Raw genomic sequence first — 19,906 nt, 5'->3', positions numbered from 1 at the left:
GTTCTAGATCCTGCTGTTCTTATCCATATTATCCTCAGCTGCCATCTCCTTCCTAGTTAAATTCCCTGTTCTCAAAATATATCCAGCTAATACGTACACTGTTTTTTATTACATGTAGAAATATTTAAGATGGCATACATGTAGCTTTTTATTGTCTTAAGGAGGTTATAAAGCCTCTTGACTTGCAGGTGGGGGGTGGTGGTACCATATGCCTGCTTTGTGTTGGGCAGCCTTTAATGGCTTGTTTAATGTTGGGCGGACACCAGGGTTAAGCATCACTATCCTGGTTTATGCTGAGGGTTAAGTCTCTCCTGCCTTATGCAGACAAGTAGTCCCATTGACTTCAGTGGAAATTCACAAATGAGTAACAACTGCATAAACATGCACTAACATTTCACAGCTCATTCAAACATGGGTTCTCAATCTTTTGAGGCTCCCCAACATGCTATTAAAAACTCCATAGCCTACTTGTGCCACAACTGTTTTTCTGTATATAAAAGCCAGGCCTGGTGTTAGGAGGTAGTGAGCTGCACAACTGCCTGGGACCCATGCCACAGTGGCCCCTAAAGCTAAATTGCTCAGGCTTTAGCTTCCACCTTTGGTGGCAGGGCTTTGGCTTTCTGCCCCAGACCCCAGCTGATCCTGCCTGGCAACCCCCTTTAAACCTGCTTACAGCCCTCTAGGGGGCCTCAGACCCCTGGCTGAGAACCATTGTTCTAACAGAATGTCTTTTTCCAGGGTAGGCAAGCCCTACAAGAGTGCTATATGTAGCTGCTAGAACAAGGAATGAGTTACAATTCTTGGATTCTATTCTCATTTCTCAGTCTGACTTTAATCATTAACCTAACATAATGAATTGCTTCTCTGTACTTCACTATACATTCTATAAATTAAGCCAGTATATGTCTTGAAGCATAACTAGTGTCTGTAAAATAGTTGGGGCCAAATTCTTCACTTGTTGAGTAAAACTCCCATTGAAGGTAATGGAAGTCTTACTGTATTTTGGTGGAGGGGGGCTATTGAATTTGGTCTTTTTTGGTAAATTTGGGAGCTTTACGTAAGTGTATACTTATTTAATTCAGACTAACTGTGCAACTGCAATGCATATCTGCATTAATGTTACAAATATCTCTTCACAGGCAATCACTCGCCTTCTTCCAGATTTTGATGTTCAGGCAAGTAAAAACACACTTTTTCCACTCTCCCATTTGGTAAATCAAAATGTGTGCAAAATCTGATCAAAAGCGTAACTTATTCAAAAACAATGTAATTACAACGCATGAAGCTGAACAGTATCAGAATTATTTCATAATCTTGTAAAGAGGACTATCAGGAGAGGTCTTCAGAAACTGGTTCTGAGGAAGTATCCACTTAGAGGAAAAACCATTGCATTTAGCTGAAGAGGATGTGACTGGCAACCTGGTTGAAGGTGAAATCAATTGTTCTAAGAATTTTCTTACTACAGTGAAGTATGTGCACTTCCTCTTGGCAAGTAGGTCTTATGTCTTCAGTTGTATATAGTTTCTAAGAGATTCTTGGCACATGTTAAGCAGTAAGGAGCAGACAAAGTCCATGGTCTTCGGTTCTAAACTTGCGAGTCATCCACATCCAGGTCAAAGTAATGTCTTTCCCATTAGCCACACTTCTCTTTGAAGGCCTGACTGAAGAATCTGGGAAGTCTATCTCATTACTGCTTAAAGTTGTGGTGACTCTTGTGTTTAGTAGTAACCTCTTTTGCCAAAGATAGTTAATCAGACTTATCTAAACAAATGTTCAGAAACACTGCTTCCTATTCTTGCAGAGATGTAACTTTGAAACAATGGAAAATGAACATAAATGGAAAAATATTTTCATCTTACACTTGACTCAACTGGGAGTTTTTGTCTGAGTAAGGACTGTAAGATTGTTCCTCTGTTCATACATCAGAATTTGCCAGAGCCCATTTAAAAAAACCCTACCCTTTTGGTGATGGACAACTTATCATTCTTGTCCAGGGATGCAGTTTCCTCAAAGAAATGAGAGGCATTAAATATGGTGTCAGACTTCTGCTGATTACGAAGTTTGGAGAAGTAGATACTAGGAAGATGTGAACTTGCAAAGTACAGTATACTTTATCTGTATCTCTTTGCATTCTCACTTGAGTGCTGTTCAATTTTGCTATGAAAAATACAGCACTTAATAAACTAATTTTTTTTCTGGGAAACCAGAACCCCAAATCCTCAAGTGCATCTTCTCATGGGGGCTTGTTCCTGTGTTTTATCTACAGTAAATCTGTTTTATAGCACCCATTGACGTAAGTCCTTTATGATTTTGACATTCTCTATATTAAATCTGAAATGTAGCTAAGAATTGTTGCAAAAGCAGGGTTGGTGGTTTTTGTAACAGCTGATGGAATAAACTAGTTAGCATGTGATTTCCTATTGCATTTTTTAAGCAGCACATGGAAGATAAGCTTCCTGTTTGGGTTCAGATTGATCAATTGTTCCAAATTAATCTGAATCCCAGATTAAGTGTGCTAACTGGAGTATTGCAATATTTTGATTAAATATGACTAGAAATGACCTTGTGTCCTGTCTGTATTCTAATTAAATTTCAAATTTGCTTCGTTTATAAACCAAGCAGAGTAACTGCAATGAAAAACCAAATATGAAAATTCAGATATCAACTTCTAATCCAGACCAACAATGTCCTGACTGTATTTAGCCAACGATAACTGTAACTCCTGCTCTATGATGTTTCTTTGCTCTGCCTTACAAGGCATCTGCCATCTTCAGTAGCAGTTATCTATTTTTCTTTTTGAAACACAGTAGTCCAGTATGCTACTGGTGATAATTAGCAGCACGTGTGCTCTTTCCTTAAGATACCTAAAATTATGTATTTAAATAAGTAGCAATTTTTTTTGAGGTGCTGAGCATTCACAAGTCAAATGTTAATGGGAGCTAAGCTGATCAGCACCTCAGGGTGGGGGGAAATCACCTTATTTTTTTCATGCTTAAATATGGTTTTGGGTGCATACCTTCAGATTCAGAAATGTTGTTCAAAATCTTATGGGGCTATCTAAAATATTTGTAAATTAGTGACTTTTTCTTCCAGTTAATGAAAACCTCAACCTTTTTCTGAGGCCCCCCAACATGCTATAAAAATGCCACAGCTCACCAGTGCCACAGTGGTTTTCTTAAATCAGGGCTGGTGGTATTGGGTAGCAAGCAGGGCAATTGCCTCAGACCCTGTGCTAGAGGGTGCCCTGTGGAGCCAAGTTGCTCAAGCTTTGGCTTCAGCCCCAGGGCTCTGGGATTCAGTCCTGCAGGGATTTAGCTTTCTGCCTTGGGGCCTCAGTGGGCCCAACACTGGTCCTGCTAGGTGACCCCCTGAAACCTGCTTGTGGTCCTCTAGGGACCCCCAGACTCCTGGTTGAGAACCACTGCTGTAGACTGCTTCTGCAATGACATTTGAATTTCAGGAGATGTTTTAGCTGGCAATTCAATTTATGCCTGTTCCCAAATCTCAGTCTGTTTTTAAAAACCCACCTGAACTGTAGGACTTGGGAGAGAAATAGCCAGGTTATGATAGTGGAAATGAAAACAAGGAAAAGTTGGTGACATAATTAACTCCTAAATTTTCTCATGTCTGGATCAGACATGCCAAACATGGGGGTGGGGGGGGGATGTAGAAATTGGGTTTGTTTTTGGTTTAATTGGCTTGTGAGTTGCCTGTTGTGTTTAATCAGCTCTGGGCAAGTGGCGGGGAGGGGGAAGGGGAAGAGTCAAGGGTGCACATTAGCCCACCATAGTCCCAGGCTGCACACTGGGGGGATCAGGTCACATAGTGTTGGGGTTCTTAGGGATTGGCTTTTGTTGGCCTTGTTTTTAAATGGGATTAGCTTGATTTTTGTCTTCCTATGGAAAGTTAGGGTGCTTATTTACCCTGTGAAAGCTGGCAAACATCTGGATGTGTTAGTCAGTATTAGTTGGGCACTTAACCTTAAAACCTGAGTTATCACTTGGAATTGTTAGACAGAATTCTAACAATGAGCACTGAAATTCTAGACATGAGGGGAGCTGTTTTAACACCAATCTATGCTAAAACTGGTTTTGCATCATAAATTTAGGACCTGTCAATCTGGTAAGGGTTGGTAGAGGCTATTAGTCATAATTCTTTTCCTAACAATGATCACAGTTCAAAAGTAGGTTGTCAGCCATCGAACTTTTTATTTACCAAATAACTGAGTGCAACTGTTTCTGCTGCACTATAGCTGTAGGTGGCAGAGATGAGTTGCAATCATTTCTTAAAACTCCATGGCTATTGGCTATCATTGTTCACTGGTAAAGTGACTGTCTGTTCATCTCTCCCTGCTGCTTTGTATCTTTCTTACAAAAAGAGACATGTCATAAATTGACAAGAAGAGCCAATCTTCTTTTTCAGTTCTTATACGGGCAGATCCCCAACTGGTACAAGTAGTCATAGCTACAGTGATCAGCCCCATAGCTGTGTTATCCCAAATGGATGGTTGAGCGGCAATGCATTGAAACACTATCTTGGCAAAATAGTGTAACCCATTTGCTAATTACAATGTGAACAATCACTAGCCAGAACTAGAGGGCCTGCAGTAAGGTACCAAAATGTTATCTAGACAGTGGTAATACAGAATGCTATAAATGGCCTGACAGCAATCAGTTACTGAGTGCCTCTATGGAAGACTGGTGCTCAGCACCACTGAAATCAAGCTGTTTATTAAGGTGCCCAATTCTATGCAACTGAAGTAGGGAGATGTGGACCACTAACTGAACACTGTCAATTTAAACTTAGGCCCCATGTTTAAACTTTGACCAAGCTTTTACACAGAACTAAACATAGATAAAAAGTGGTGACCATTCAAAAATTCAGTGAACAGTTTCAGACCAACATTGCTCTGCAAGTAGAGAACCAAACGTGTGCTAAATTAGAAGTAAAAATGCTTTGTACATCTTAAAAAAAAAAAAATCAGTGAAGGAATATAATTTAAATTAAACAGTAGTTAGTAAATGGAATTTTAAATTTTCACTTAGTCATCCGAGAAGTTATAAGTAATATGGCTTTAAAACAAGCCTAAAGGGAGGATACAGTTTACACAAGTTTAGGCTAATAAGCCCCTTACTTTATATTTAAAAAAAGACTGGAAAGCTGCTTCCCTAGAATTTCTTGAAGGTGGGAGACAGTGTGCATAGAATGAGGGAATGGTACATTTTTAAATAAATCCAAATAAAAGCACTTGAAAAAAATAGGGGATTAAGGATAAGCTTAAACTTTCAAATAGTGTGGATATAGCACTAGTTTCAGTTGAAACATCAAATATTTGGCTTCAAGCAAAATTCCTGCTTTATTTTTAGTGTCTATGATGGTCTGAGCATATATCCCAGTTTAAAAAATATAAACATCCAGTTTAACCATCTTCTCAACAGTTTAAAGCTACAGCTACATTACGAGGCTTTTAGTGACACAGCTGTGCCGCTACAGCAGTGCTACTAAAAGGCATGCAGTGTGGCTACTGTTTGTCAGCAGGAGCTCTCTCTCCTGCTGACAAAGTACTGTTCTTCAGTAAAAACTTTCCTAGTTCAGAGGCAGTGTTAGGACTCCTGAATGACACAAGGTTTGCTGACAAAGTGCTAGTGTAGACAAAGCCTTAGAGAAGAGAGGGGAAATAAATGGGCTTCTCTGCATTCATCAATGTACAAATTGTTTCACTCTAACCTTATGACAACACAACAATGTCATTTTAAAATGATCAGCTCTTTTCAGACTAAGATGTCTTCTCTCAAATTGCATTATATAGAATGTTCCCATAACAACTTTCTGTGTAGTTTGTTTTGTTTTGGTTTTTGTTTATAGAACACTCAATAGGGATGTTCCTTTTTTAAAAGCTAGAGATGCAAGAACAGATGGCACGTTTGTCTTTAATCCTTCTATAGGATTAGTGTACCTTGGATTTTTTCCCAAGACAGTGTTTTTAATATGAATTGGTCAGTGAAGAGCCTCTTAATATAACATTGACATTGATTGGGATGTGCTGCCATCTGTTTTCGGTGCTCTACATTTTAAAACACTCATCCCCAACATCACGTAGACTGACTTCTGGATCTGTAATGAGGATCAGTAGAGATGTGAAGTAGTTAGCTTTATATAAAGGGAAACTGGTTTGATTTGGCCAGGTATATGAATTTCTGGAATTCTTAATGATTAAACTCTTGTGGGGAAAATAGCCTAAGTCAGGTAAAAATCTGTACCATAGTCTAATAGACTGAAGAATTACACCTCCTGTGAAAAGAGCAGTCTTATTAACATCAACTATTAGAATCTTGTCTCCCTGTCCTACGTGTGCCAAAAATAGTTTTACACTGGGGGTTGAAGTTGAGACAAACTTTAGATTGGGCAAACTGGAATATTGAAGGGTCGGTAGGTTGCGTAGGTTAAATGCCAATGGCTTTGTTTAGCTGAAGTCTAAAGATATTTCCATCAAATGGATAAAATGAAGGAAAGTATTTAAATTCTAAATGTAGACTTTCTTATAAAGAGTTCTTCCAGGGGCAACCACTAAACTGGAGAGAATGTGTTTACAGCAGCTACCATGCAGTAGTATCTCATACCAGTTATCTCTCTAGCTAGAATAAAAAATTGTAGGATATGAGACTATTAATATTGAGGTATGAAATCCATAAATGCTATAGTTCAGGGGTCAGCAACCTTTCAGAAATGGTGTGCTGAGTCTTCATTTATTCACTCTAATTTAAGGTTTCAAGTGCCAGTAATACATTTTAATGTTTTTAGAGGGTCTTTCTGTAAGTCTATAGTATGTATAACTAAACTATTGTAAATAAGGTTTTAAAAATGTTTAAGAAGCTTCATTTAAAATTAAATTAAAATTCAGAGCCCTCTGGGCCAGTGGCCAGGACCCAGGCAGTGAGTGCCACTGAATCAGCTTGTGTGCTTGGCACATGTGCCATAGATTGCCTACTCCTGGTATAGTTCATGCCTTGTTTAGAAAACAAGCCATACAAGTGCAAATTGTCTGCATGTGACAAAAATGTAGCCCTTCTGATCATTGCTGTTGGAAGAAAAAATGCTATTTTAAAGTCACTGTATACCTTCATATTCTTACTAGAAGCTTCTTCAAACTCAGCGTTTTTCAGAAAAATATGTGCATCTAATTTTACATTGGGGGGTGGGAAATGTGGACTTTGAAATTAAAAGCTTTGAATTTTCTTATATCCAAAATAGTTTGGTTTGGAGTTATGCTTCTACCAGCATGTGACATTTAACAGGAATTGCACCCAAAATTATTTGACTTAGGTGTATTAAGTGTGGTATCTTTTTTGGTTTTTCCCTCAGAACAGGTTGTACAGTATTATGTACAATGGATGGCTGTATTTTCCCCTGTATCTGAACTGTATTGAATAGGCATGTCTTCTGGTCAAACCTGACTCCAATCCGATTTAAGAATGACGTCCTCCTAAATTAGTTTGTTTTGGTTTTGTCTGTAGCATCAGGGGAGCTGTGAGCTTATGCAGAATAGCAGCTTGTCTGTAGAACCCAGTTTTCTACAGAGTCAAACTAAAACCTGCTACTTGTTTTTGCCTGGTCACTTGTTGGATTTATATCACACTGCTGTTTCTAAAAATGGTGCTGGATGTGGAAGATACTATTTACCTAACAAATAATGCAGTAAGTATTGAGATCTGGGTGTGTTAAAATATGTTTGAGACTGAATGGTGACATTGAACATAGGTCAGATAAAGTGTTATCTAAGCTCACTTGGTGGTTGTGGGGCTTGTATCTGCACCAAAAATGTGACTAAAAAGAAACTTAATGATAGAATTTGTAAGTTCTACTTTAGCTTTAGATGTCTAAGGTGTACTGTGTTTTTATATTACTGAGTTGTGAATTAGATTAAAGGTGAAGGTTTTTTACCTACTTATAAGTATTTTGGCTTTGTACTGTAAAGGTGTTTGGATGTAGATGTATATTGATTTCTCTGTGCAGTCCTTTATTTAATTTGAGAGAAACAGTGCTACCCTGAAAGTATGCCTTAAGGCAAAACTCTATGCTTATTTTTTTTAAAAAAGCAAGTTAAAAAGAATGCATGCCTGGAACTGGCAGGGTGTCAAAACATTGGGTGTCTCTATACCATACAGTACAGTGATGGGATATATAGGAATAAGGTTCTACTAAGCACTCTTGCTCTTACCTGAATTTCATTGCTTAGCTAGTCACTCATTACACTTAAGCATAGTCTTTTGTGGTTTACCTTTCTTTGAGGTTTTTATTTCAACTATCTTTCGTACTGATTTTCACAGAATCCTAAAAGGTGGGGCTGGCAGGGACATTGAAGTAATCAAATCCAGCCTCCTGTGCTGAGGCAGGACCTAGTAAACTTAGACCATCTCTGGCAGCTGTCTAACCTGGTCTTAAACGTCCAATGACAGGGATTCCACAACTTCCCTTGGAAGCCTATTTCACAATTTAACTACCCTTACTACAGATTAAGCTCCTTACTTTTGGTCTTAACTCCAGAGTAGAGATGGAGAACCATTGAGTCCTCTTGATAACAGCTCTTAACATATTGGAAGACTCTTAGGTCCCCTTACAGCCTTTTTTAAAGACTAAACATGCAGTTTTTTAAACCTTTCCTCATTCCTCCGGTTTTCTAAACCTTTCATTTTTGTTGCTCTTCTCTGGATTCTCCAATTTGTCCACATCTTACTGTGGCACCCAGAATTGGATGCAATATTCCAGCTGATGGCTCACCAGTGCAAAGCAGAGTGGAACAATTGCTACCTGTGTCTTACACCACACTTCCGTTAGTAGAGCTCAGAATAATAGCCCTCTTCCACAACTGTATCACATTGACTCATAATCAGTTTGTGATCTGTTATAGCCCCCAGGTCCTTTTCAACAGTACTACTGCCTAGCCAGTTATCCCCATTTTGTAGTTGTGCATTTGATTTTTTTCCCCTTTCCTAAGTGAAGCACTTTGCACTTGTCTTTAATGAATTGTATCCTGTTGATTTCAGAGCAATTTGTCAAGATCATCTTGAATTCTAATCCATCCTCAAATGCTCACAACCCCTTCTAGCTTGGCTGGCAAATTTTTATAATCATACTCTCCATTCCATTATTCAAATCCAGTAATGAAAATATTTAGTACCAGACCAGGACTGACTCCTGTGGGACCTCAGTAGATATGTCCTCTGTTAAACTGGGCTCTGATAGCTATTTGACTACAGTCTTACAACCAGTTGTACATCTACCTCATAATTTCATCTAGACCCCACTTCCCTACTTCACATATGGGCATGTTATGTGGGACTGTCAAAAGCATTACTAAAATCAAAGTATGTCTGCTGCTTTGCCCCATCCCCTAAGCCAGTAACCCTGTCAAAGAATCAAATTAGGTTGGTTTGGCATGATCAGTTGCCTGGTCTGTAACCCTAGTATCCCTCTAGGTATTCACAAATTGATTGCTTAATAACTTGTTCCAGCATCTTTGAGTATCAGTTAGGCTGACTGTTTAATTTCCCAGGTTCTATTTGTTCCCCTTTTTTAAAGATAGTCTTGTTTTCCCTTCTCCATCTCAGTGAGGGTAAACCTCATTTACTCTCACGAGTGCTTGGAGATAATTGAGATTGCTTCAGCTGGTTCCTTAATTCATCTTAAGGTACTTATCCGGCCCTACTAATTTGACTGTATTTAACTTATCTAAATGTTGGTGTAACATTCCCCTGGTGTGTTCTAGTCCAGTGATCTACTTTAATCCTCAATTCTGGGAGCCAGCTTTACCCTGCTCTGAGAACCCCCACTCCCAGGCTGTTCACACACAGCCTCTAGTATAAGCTGCTCCCAGCTACGTGAGTGAGCACTCTTGTCTAGCCACTGCTTGGATTGTACAGCCAAATGACGTTAGCCAATACCTCCAGTCCCATCTGTCTTGCAGTGTCCAGTTATGCCTGCTGGACACTGTGTAAGCTATGTCTTTGTCAATTTAACAATGAAATTGATATGTACCAGGCTTGTTGTTCCGAAGGGTGTCTCTGACACCCTTCAAATCAAGCATGCTGAATAAACAAATTAACTACAAAAGAGAGATTTTAAGTGATAAGTGAAAACAGAAGTCAGATTTGGTCAAATGAAATAAATGCAAAACATTCTAAGCTGATCTTGGCACTTTCAGTGCCCTTACAAACTTAGATGCTTCTCGCCACAGGCTGGCTGGTTGCCCTTCAGTCAGGCTCTGCCCTTTTGATCAGTGCGTCTGTCTCTTGATGGTGGCTGTAGACAGAGGTGGAAAAGAGCATGGCAAACATCTCTCCCTTTTTTATCATGTTTCTTCCCTTTTGGTTTTGCCTCTCCTCTTTCTCGGCCTCACCCCCCCTCTCTTCAGAGTCAGGTGAGCATTACCTCATCATAGTCCCAACTGACCAAGGGAAGGGGGTGACTCACTTGAGTGTCCAACAGATCCTTTGTTCCTGTGAGGCTGCTCTGGGTTTGTCCGATACATGCTGAGGTGTGAACTGCCCTGCTGCTCCTGGAGGGATTCGTCTGCCTCTGCTCCTGGGCAGTTTTTGCCTGGGCTTGTTTTAAGCTATAAGGACACATTTTCAGCCTCATAAATATATATAGTAACTCCTCACTTAAAGTTGTCCTGGTTAATGTTTTGTTACATTGCTGATCAATTAGGGAACATGCTCCCTTAAAACAGGCAACTGCCATGTGACATTATGTTCCCTGCTTGCACTAAGAGCAACCTGTTGCAGCTAGCTGGTGTGGGGCTGGAAACCAGCATGAACCAGTAGCCGCCCCCCGCCCCCGTCAGCTCTCTGTTCCCTTAAGTTGCTGTGAGGCAGCTGCCCAGCAGGCTCTCAATTGCTGGCAGTTCAGTTGTCCCTCCCCCTAGTACCATGTGCTGCTCCTGTCCTCTGCCCCAGGGCATCCTGCTTGTGATCTTGCTGTGCAGAAGGGGGGGAGAGGGAGGCTAATGTCAGGGTATCCCCTCCCTCTGCTCCTGCATGCCACTAACATATCTTCCATAGAGCGGGGGGCACAGAACAGGGCTCAGGATGGAGGGAGCTCCCTGGCAGCAGCTGCTGGCTCAGCTTGCTGATTAACTTAGAAAGGCAGTTTACTTAGAGTGGGGTCAGCAGAGCAATGCACATCTCTCTCACACCCAGGGTGTGTCTGTCTGCCATGCTGTCTCCCCTCCTTCCATGCTGCCTTGTTAAGTGTGAGGCTACATTAACAATGAATTAACCCTTGAAGGCTCAGCCTGTTGCTAGTTCATCATTTAGCACTAAGGCTTCCCCTGGGAAATATCCCACCCTCTGACTTCACCATCTCATCCAAGCTTCACAATCATTGCTGTGTACCATATTAAATTGTTTAAAACTTATTTTGTGTGTAAAATGTCATCTTGGCTGAGAGTGGGGCAGGTTGCAGGGAAATTTCTATTTACATTAATTCTTCTGGGGAAACTGGATTCACTTAACAGGGTTTTGATTAAAGTTGCATTTTTAGTAACAATTACAATATTAAGCAAGGAGTTATTGTACATGAAATTACAACCTATAGCATTACTTTAACAATGCTGAGTGCATCATGAGCCTTCCAAAGACACCTGACATGACAAACTGTATTGGATACCACACAGTCATTTTATACAGATGAATGGGGGGAAGTGCAGTGTGTTCCCCAAGGTACAGTGTCAACTGTTTAACCTGTTCTTTCCCTCTTTTGGCTTGCATTCCTTCTCCACCCTCGCTCTAGTTAATATTAACTAGAAGGGGGAGTATGCCATGGGACTGAAAACATTGATGTATATCTCATAAGTAGTGTAAGTCCATATCACTAGATAAGCATTAAGTCAACCATAATGTAGACAGCTACCATCTGAATAAAATATTTCACAAACTGCTGTATTCCCTACCACTACCACTTCTTTTGCTACTTAAAACATAAGGAAACTTAGTTGAGAATTTAGTACTAATGGTGGGGGGGGGGGATGTATAAGAAATTGGCTGAGAACTTCAAACTACTTTTTTAAAGCATGCAGATATTAGACTTCAGTACAAGGTTGAACCACAACTTACAGCTGCTGCTCCTGAGGACATTCTGTAATAAAATAAATTCTGCATACAATTTTAAAATTCTGCAAATTTTCTTTGTCAAAATAACATTACATAATCACACTAGTTTCAATTTTGGTAATTTTTATTTCAAAACACCAGTCTGCAAGTATGTTGGTAATATCAATACACAAAATTCCCCCAGAAATAGTGTTAAAGAAACCCCATTCCTGTTTTTCTGCCCCCCTCCCTCCCCTAGAGACCAGCTAGGGGTCAGACACCCACAACTCTCCCCCTCCCTATAGCCAATACACCTAAACCCAGTCACAGGGCCTCCCTAGCCCAGGTACTCGTGTTCCCAGACACCTGCCTCCACACCTGTCGTGTTCCCAGACACCTGCCTCCACACACCAGAGCCCAGAGGGAGAAACAGCCTGATAGTTGGTCCCAGGCTTGCATAGAGTTTCTGTGCATCAGTTTCCTTCCCTCAGGGCATGCTGGGAACTGCAGCTGCCAGGAACCCTCAAGCTCCCTCCCCCAAGCAGTGTCCTCTGTGTGATCTGGGCTTTGTTGGATCCAGTGCACCCTGGTGGCGGCCAGCAGCACTGCAGCCTATTTCTGTGGGGAAAGGAAATTCTGCACACACTAAATTTATGCAAAATTCTGTGTTGTGCTGTGGTGCAGAATATCCCAGGAGTAAGCTGCTATCTGCTTAATGAGAAACATAGCCCCCTAACAATGGCCTTCCACAGAGTTGCTTTAAGATGTTATAAACTTCAAACTAGTGCAGTATAAGGGTTTGTCATTTAACACTTGCAGGCATAGCAAGGAGTGGCTGTTTTTTATTTGTACTACTTATTTGTATTTGTTTTTAGTGTCTCTTCCTCTAGTGGAGTTAAGATTTGGACTACCACTGGTTATAACAACACATGGAATGGCTTTCTCTGACCACAGATGTATAGAGATGATGCAGTCATCCTGATAGCTGAGTGTGACACAGTAAAAATCAATGAGGTTAACAGGGCTCTTTGCCATAGTGAAGGTTATTCTTTAAAGGGCTAAAGCACCACAATGTGGGAATTCTTGACAAATGCTATCTTACTTCTCATATCTTGATCAACGTGGCTAAAACAGCACTGCACATGACTAATTCTGATTTCTGTACATGTTGTTAATGATTATTGGCCAAGTATGCAAGGCCTAATAGTCACTTCATAGCCTTTCTCTCTTTGGATAATGTAACACTTAACTTTTGAACACCATGTCCAGTCAATCTCAGAACTTCAGGGAGTGCTCAAGGCATCAGAGGGCAAAATGTTGCTTTTGGTTATAAGTGGAAAACTGAAAGGAAGAAATAGGATGTTGGGGGACATGACACATGTACCCCCTAGCATCTGGCTAACAGAGCTAGCAGCTTCAGCTTCCTGTTTAATTGTCTGTAGATCAAATAACCAGTTGATGGTGTCCATTAATGCATTCCAGGATAACAATACCCTTCACTTTAGGTCTGCCCCTTTCTTCAATACATTTGAGAAATGTTGCCATCCTGAAAGACCAAAGAAAGGAGAAAAAGAATGACTGGGGCAGGAAGAGTGGCAGGCATGTAGGATTGGAGATGCATGTAGAACCCCTGGTGGGGGTAAAATGGGGGACCCTGGGGGAAGACCCACAGATCCTCTGGCATGGGTAGGGGGGAATGAGGAGCACACAACTTCTGACATGTGGGGAATGATCAGTTCTGGTATGGGGGAGCATCCTGGCCTTGGCATGAAAGAGGGTTGCATTGGGCCCCTAAAATAAAGAGGAATGGGAGGATGGCACGTGGAACTTGTTGTGGAGAATGGAGGAATACAAGGAACCCTTTGTGTGTGCAATAAACTTGGCCTACAGAAGCAACAAAGTGTACGAGTCCCCTCCATCTCCCTGGCCCCCTGTCTCATTTAGTCTAGTTTTAAAACGCATCTGTAGACATCCATCCAGTGCTCTTGACATCTATCCCATAAAATAAAAATGACCATGAACTTGGTATCTGTATTAAGAGTCTGAATATGCTGTGATGAGTTCCGTAAGATTTTTCCTTTCACTTTGAATGACGTTCAAATTATGCTGGATGTGCATGATGCGAAAGATCTAGTAGCATCTACTGAGTGGAGGATTAAAATAAGTAATCGTTTCTTTGCAGGAGCAGGATGTTGAGACTCTGCATGGCTCTGTCCATGTTACCACGTATGGGACTCCCAAAGGAAACAGGCCTGCCATCCTAACATACCATGATATTGGACTGAATCGTAAGTGTGATCTTTCATACAACAGCATAGTGATGGTCAGCTGTAACAGCTGATCACTTTGTGGTTCTTTACCTTACAGTCTGCTATGATCCTTGCAGCACATAATTTTCAGGGGTAAAATTAGGATCCTGGTGTGGCAGCTTGTCAGTAAATTGTTGCACAGTGCAGGTTGATCTAGATTGGCCTTTGCTGCATCCCAGACTTTGCTGTGAGTCATTGTGTGCAACAAACCAACTTGGAGGTACAGATGAACAAGAGACCTAGATTTTGTTCCTGGTAGAAATGGGCTAGCTAGCAAGTTAGGAGGAAAATGAGGCTGAATACTGGCAAATATGAGTAGAAAGTGGTGCCCTTTGACAAGCTTTCTAATAAGATAAAGGGCATCAAAAGTCTAATTGTTGGCTTGTGTGGAGCCATTCTTTCCTCTCATAGACATGACTTTCTTAATACCCTGATTTAAGGGAAAAAGTGGCTTGAGTTCTGAGTGGATTTCTCCCTCTTTATAAATCTTTGTACCTATAAATAAAATCTTTCTAGATGAAAGGTGAAAGACCTCTGGGTCAAAATTAGACTATATTTGGGGACCTTCCAAGCACCGTGCAGCAACATGTACTTGATAAGGATTTTGGAGCAGGAAAAGTGTGTGTGTGTGCGCATCACAAAATGACACAGGGGTGGAAAGAAGCTTGTGGAAGATTCCTTTTTGAATAATTGTCCTAATACTGCTGAGAGTTTTTATGTATTTAACTATGGATGTGTCAGGATGTCCAGAGCTTTGTATATATTCAAACTAGAAGAAGTCAGTGGATGATGAAATGGTGTCAGCACAAAGTGTAATGTTTCTCCTCAGTGCTGCATGGTTTAATCTTGTATGGATGCAATCCAGTGAAATGCCAGTTAGACAAAAAAGTCAAAATCTAATACCAAATATGTTTTGGCCACTGTCACTCCACAAGACTTGGCATTTCTTTACTCAGTTATTAATGTTTACTCATGGACCTGTGGGCATTACACAGCACAATGGCCCCCAATCCTAATTGTGGTAAACACACAAAGTCATGGTCCCTGCTTCAGAGTTTACTTTTCCATCAGTAATCCTATTGTAACTCATTTCTTCATGGTGGTTTGATAGAAGCATCCCTATATTTAATTTCCTATTTTCCATGGATTAGGGACAGATGGTCTCTGGGCCTTAACAATTGTTGAGATTGTTAGATTTCTATCTAGGAAAGAATAAAAACCTGTCTTTATGCTATGTAAAGTTTTATTGCTCATCACATTTTATACTAAAACTACTCAATTCTTAAGTTACATGTGATGTTAAAGGGGTTGATACATTTTAATGCTAACTTTGCTGTTACTTACCTTGCTTTTTAACATCTTAATCTAGCCATTTGTGGCGCATTGCGTAACTTCTGAATTTCTTTTCATGTTGAACAGTTTAAATAGGTTATTTCTGTCTGGGTCTCACCCTAATGCAATACAGCTGGCATTAGGTTTTAAGTTCAGGAGGAAATTAAGAAACCTTAATGTGAGAAGTTCATATTTCTAAAGAACCCTAAATTTTAGGCCTAATCTTCTTGATGGCATTCCTGTAAAAATTTTTCATCTTTCATGTATTCTGCTTGTAGCTACCATAGGAAACATCAGACTAGCTTGGTGTAACTTGCAGTCTTCGAACATAAGGACAAGAGAATACTGCAAAAAAGACGATTGACTTTGGATTCTACTTCTTTGGATTTGCTTTTTTGCACTCATTAGTATTTATTTATTATAACCCTAATAAAGGAAGTTGTTTTAAAAGCTAAATCCTGGGATAAACGCTTCTGCCCCACCTGACTTCTAGTTTGACTTTCATGTCTGGAATTTCCTTGAGACTTTTTGGCCTGCCACAAATTTTGACCTGAGTGCCAAAGTTTAACCACTTACATGAAAAAGTTTCTTGGGAACCTGTTCAGCTTTCTGCTTCAAGGTATTAAATGGTGTTAACTTGCTTTATTACTTTCTTTGGAACAGGATTTTTTAATCCCCTTTCTAACAATAAAGTGTAAGTTGAGTCAGTTGAACAATACTGCAAATTACTGAAAAATCAAATCTGCAGAGAAACTTGCAGAAACTCAGACTAAAACACTCAAGCTACAATTTGAGAGTTTGTATCTTGTGATATCTGGATTAAAACTGTATAAGCCATTCAGTCTTTCATCTTAATGTCTTACGTTCTTTTTTCCGCTCTGTTCATTGTAGACAAAACTTGCTTCAACCCCCTCTTCAACTTTGAAGATATGCAGGAAATAACACAACACTTTGCAGTCTGTCATGTGGATGCACCAGGACAACAAGATGGAGCAGCATCTTTCCCAGCTGGGTGAGTTGGAGCTGGGGAAAGATCTAAGTGCTTGCAGGGTTGGCTTGTTAACTGGTGAGAAGATATTCTTGATCTGCAGTTTTAATTTAAAAAGAACTTTTGTGGAAACTTTTGTATGTTCTGAACTGGTATCTGTAGAGAATCTCCACTTAAGTCAGTAGTGTGATTGCAGACCCAGATTCTGATCTCTAATTCACACTTTAATATCATGTTATTTCCTTAAAACTGTAATGAGACTCTGGTCCCAGAGTGGTTCTCAAAGCAATCTGTGCTTTGATTCATAATTTAAACTGACCAACTAATTTTAATCTGTAAAGAATGTTTTCCAGCTCTTTATTTCTACTTCTGTGGTGGATCTGTATCTTGTTCCCTCATAGCTATTTCTATCCAAACATAAAATGAAATCAGAGTTAAAAACAATATAGGTATTTAACACTTTCTAAAGACACTACAAAAATTGAGATAAATTACTTCTTAAAAAGAGGATGAAACACATTTGATAAATTAAAATGCCAGTGCTACTTGGAAAATCCAATTTGCTGAATATTAACAAAAATAGTTCCTTAATAGGATGCCTTGTACATCTTAGGCTGTTAACTCCTGAGCATTGTCTTGTAACTCTGCTGAAAATCCTTTGTCCTGTTCAGTGTGAATCTTTTGTACGAGTAAAGCCTGCCAACGGGTAAAAGGATTATCTTGGCCAAAGTGTGTGTCTGATGTTTTAGCCAAATAAGACTGGATTGCCCTAAATTAAGATGTATTTTGGATAATACGCAATATGATATAGAAGGAATTGCCAACAGGCAAAGGAAGTAAGAGTTGTGCTGTGTAAGAGCTAGATATAGTAGTACTAGTTAATGAGCTTACCTTTACCCAAGTTATGTGAGTTGGGCTAGATCCCTTTCTTTTAAGATGGTATGGCAGTGAGAAGTCTCGTTGCAAAAGATTGAGGGACAGATTCTTAGATGGCTTAAATCGACATAGCTTCACTTACATCAGTGGTGCTACACAGATTTTTACAACAGTTGATAATCTGGCCTTGTGTAAATTCAGTGAACTTCTTGGTGCAATAGCTTTGTCTCTCATCTACTCAATCTTTAGGTTTTTGTGCTTCAAAGCAACCTAACTGCTCACATTGCCTAACATCTCCTATAACAGACTTAATTGAAAAACCACACAACCTCAGAGTTAAAGGCTTCATAGACAAAGGACTAGTCTAAGCTAGATAGCTCATACCAGTTTGAGCAAAATCAGGTATACTGGCAGAAAGCAACTATATCTACACTGAGGCTTTTGCTAGTATAGAAATGTGGTCCCACAAAAAAAAAAATCACGCCCCTAGCCGACATTTTTGAAAAGACTACGTTTACCACAGCCAACAGTGTTGTTGCTTTCACTAATTAGGAAACAGATGCAATTTGTACGTGTTGTGGAGTATCTTCTCTTTGGTGCTTACAATCGTTTTGACTGGCCTGTCAGGAATGTCACATTAGTCTCTGGCAGGGCCACTGGATTAGATTCTTCCCCTGTGCCAGTTTGTCTTCTGTACATATGTTCTTAAACCAGATTGGTAGAAATAGTTGAAAACACTGTTTTGGTTTCTTTTTACTAACACTTTTTCTAGCCCAAAGTGGGTAGCGATAGCAGTGTGGTGTCAATTCAGATATTTCTTGCTGGTGGAGTGTGGTGGCAAATTCTAGCCCCTGCCTCCCTGTCAGGGACCCAATTCTAATCCCTGCTCATCCCTCCTCCCAGTCTTCCTGCAGAGACCTCTTGTCTCTCTCAACCAGGAAGTCTCCCCTCTTTTACTCTCAGTGCATGAACCAGTTCCACCAGGAGTTGAGTTCTCTGTGGACTCCCCTGTATGCTGCCATAGAAGAACACTTTGTATACTAGGTTGCAGCAGCATGTGACCCAGCTTCCCCTTTATCTAGGGTGGGATTGCAACCCCATGAGCCAGTTTGCATTGCCACCCACTGAAATTTGGCCTGGCTGCCTCTCCTGTCTGTACAGAGGGATGGCGGGTCAAATTTCAGTGTCATTACAACCATGTGGCCAGAGTAATGCTCCAGCAGCAACTGTATTGATTAAGCAGGGTTCTTAAAAGTAGTCAGGTCATGGCCTATGAAACTTTGAACAAGTGCAAAAGCTGGCTGGGGGCAGAGATGTTGGCATTCCCCCTTGCCCCAATTGGCATCACAGAGAGAGAGAGCCTCCTTTGTTCAAAACTTTTAAATGTAGTTCTAACCTACTGTTAGGTACCAGTGTTAATTGAGGGCTTGTGGTTCAATGGGAAGTAGGAAGCTGAATACCTTTCCTCTCTTGCCCAATATACAAAACCTCTTTCATGACCCGGTATAGCTTCACTTCAAGGAAATTGATAATGGATGAAAGTAGGAACTTCACAGGAGATAGCTGTGGTTGTCTGTCTAGTGTTTTTAAGAGAGGCTTATCAGTTATTCAACACTAGTCGGCAGCAGGGGCTTCATTTTTCTTACCCCAGTAGCATCTACTCTGGTGGGATATTTCTTAGATTCCAAAACAAGATCCACTTGGACGTCTTCTATAAAAGTCCTGTATTATTGGCCTTATACGAGCCAGTACTTCAGGGTATTAAAATTCTGGCCAGTTAGTAATGAGTTAATTCCTAAAATTTTGCCTAGCTAGTCATTAGCTGATTCTCTTAAACTCACAATAGACAAGCTGACTGTTAGCATTAACCTATGGCAAGTCTAATAATGAAGCACGCTTAAGGCAAATGGGCTTATTTTAAACCCTAGGGGCAAGCTGGCATAATTCTGGCTTTAATAGAGCTGCATCAATTTATATCTACAGTGAATATGACCCATAAACTTCTCCAGCCTATTCACTGCATGATGGAATTTAGGGCACAACTTTTTTTTAAATGCCTTTTTAGGCTTGTTAGAGAGTAGGCAATAAACCATGTGGAAAAATTACACAAATACAACTTTTCAGCAAAAAAAAAGAGTGCTCTAAAGAGGGTTTGTTTGGTCATTGAACTTAGGCAATAAACAGTCTCCGTACTAAGGAAGCATCTAATGACCAACGAACAAGACTGAGTCGAGGGGTATGTCTACACTATGGGTTTATTCCGATTTTACATAAACTGGTTTTGTAAAACAGATTGTATAAAGTCGAGTGCA

General features: G+C 40.2%; 1 protein-coding gene across 1 annotated transcript in view; it reads left to right on the top strand.

Annotated features, from left to right (window-relative positions):
• NDRG1 (N-myc downstream regulated 1) overlaps positions 1-19,906 on the top strand; it is a 60,340-nt gene that overhangs the window by 18,898 nt on the left and 21,536 nt on the right. The window contains exons 3-5 of the mRNA XM_032773478.2: positions 1,140-1,175; positions 14,272-14,377; positions 16,622-16,742. Of these exons, the coding sequence (XP_032629369.1) occupies positions 1,140-1,175; positions 14,272-14,377; positions 16,622-16,742 (263 nt within the window). The remainder of the gene's footprint in view (positions 1-1,139; positions 1,176-14,271; positions 14,378-16,621; positions 16,743-19,906) is intronic.

This window comes from Chelonoidis abingdonii, chromosome 2, assembly GCF_003597395.2.
Source record: "Chelonoidis abingdonii isolate Lonesome George chromosome 2, CheloAbing_2.0, whole genome shotgun sequence".
Lineage (NCBI taxonomy): Eukaryota > Metazoa > Chordata > Testudines > Testudinidae > Chelonoidis > Chelonoidis abingdonii.
This window is presented reverse-complemented; position numbering and strand designations above follow the sequence as displayed.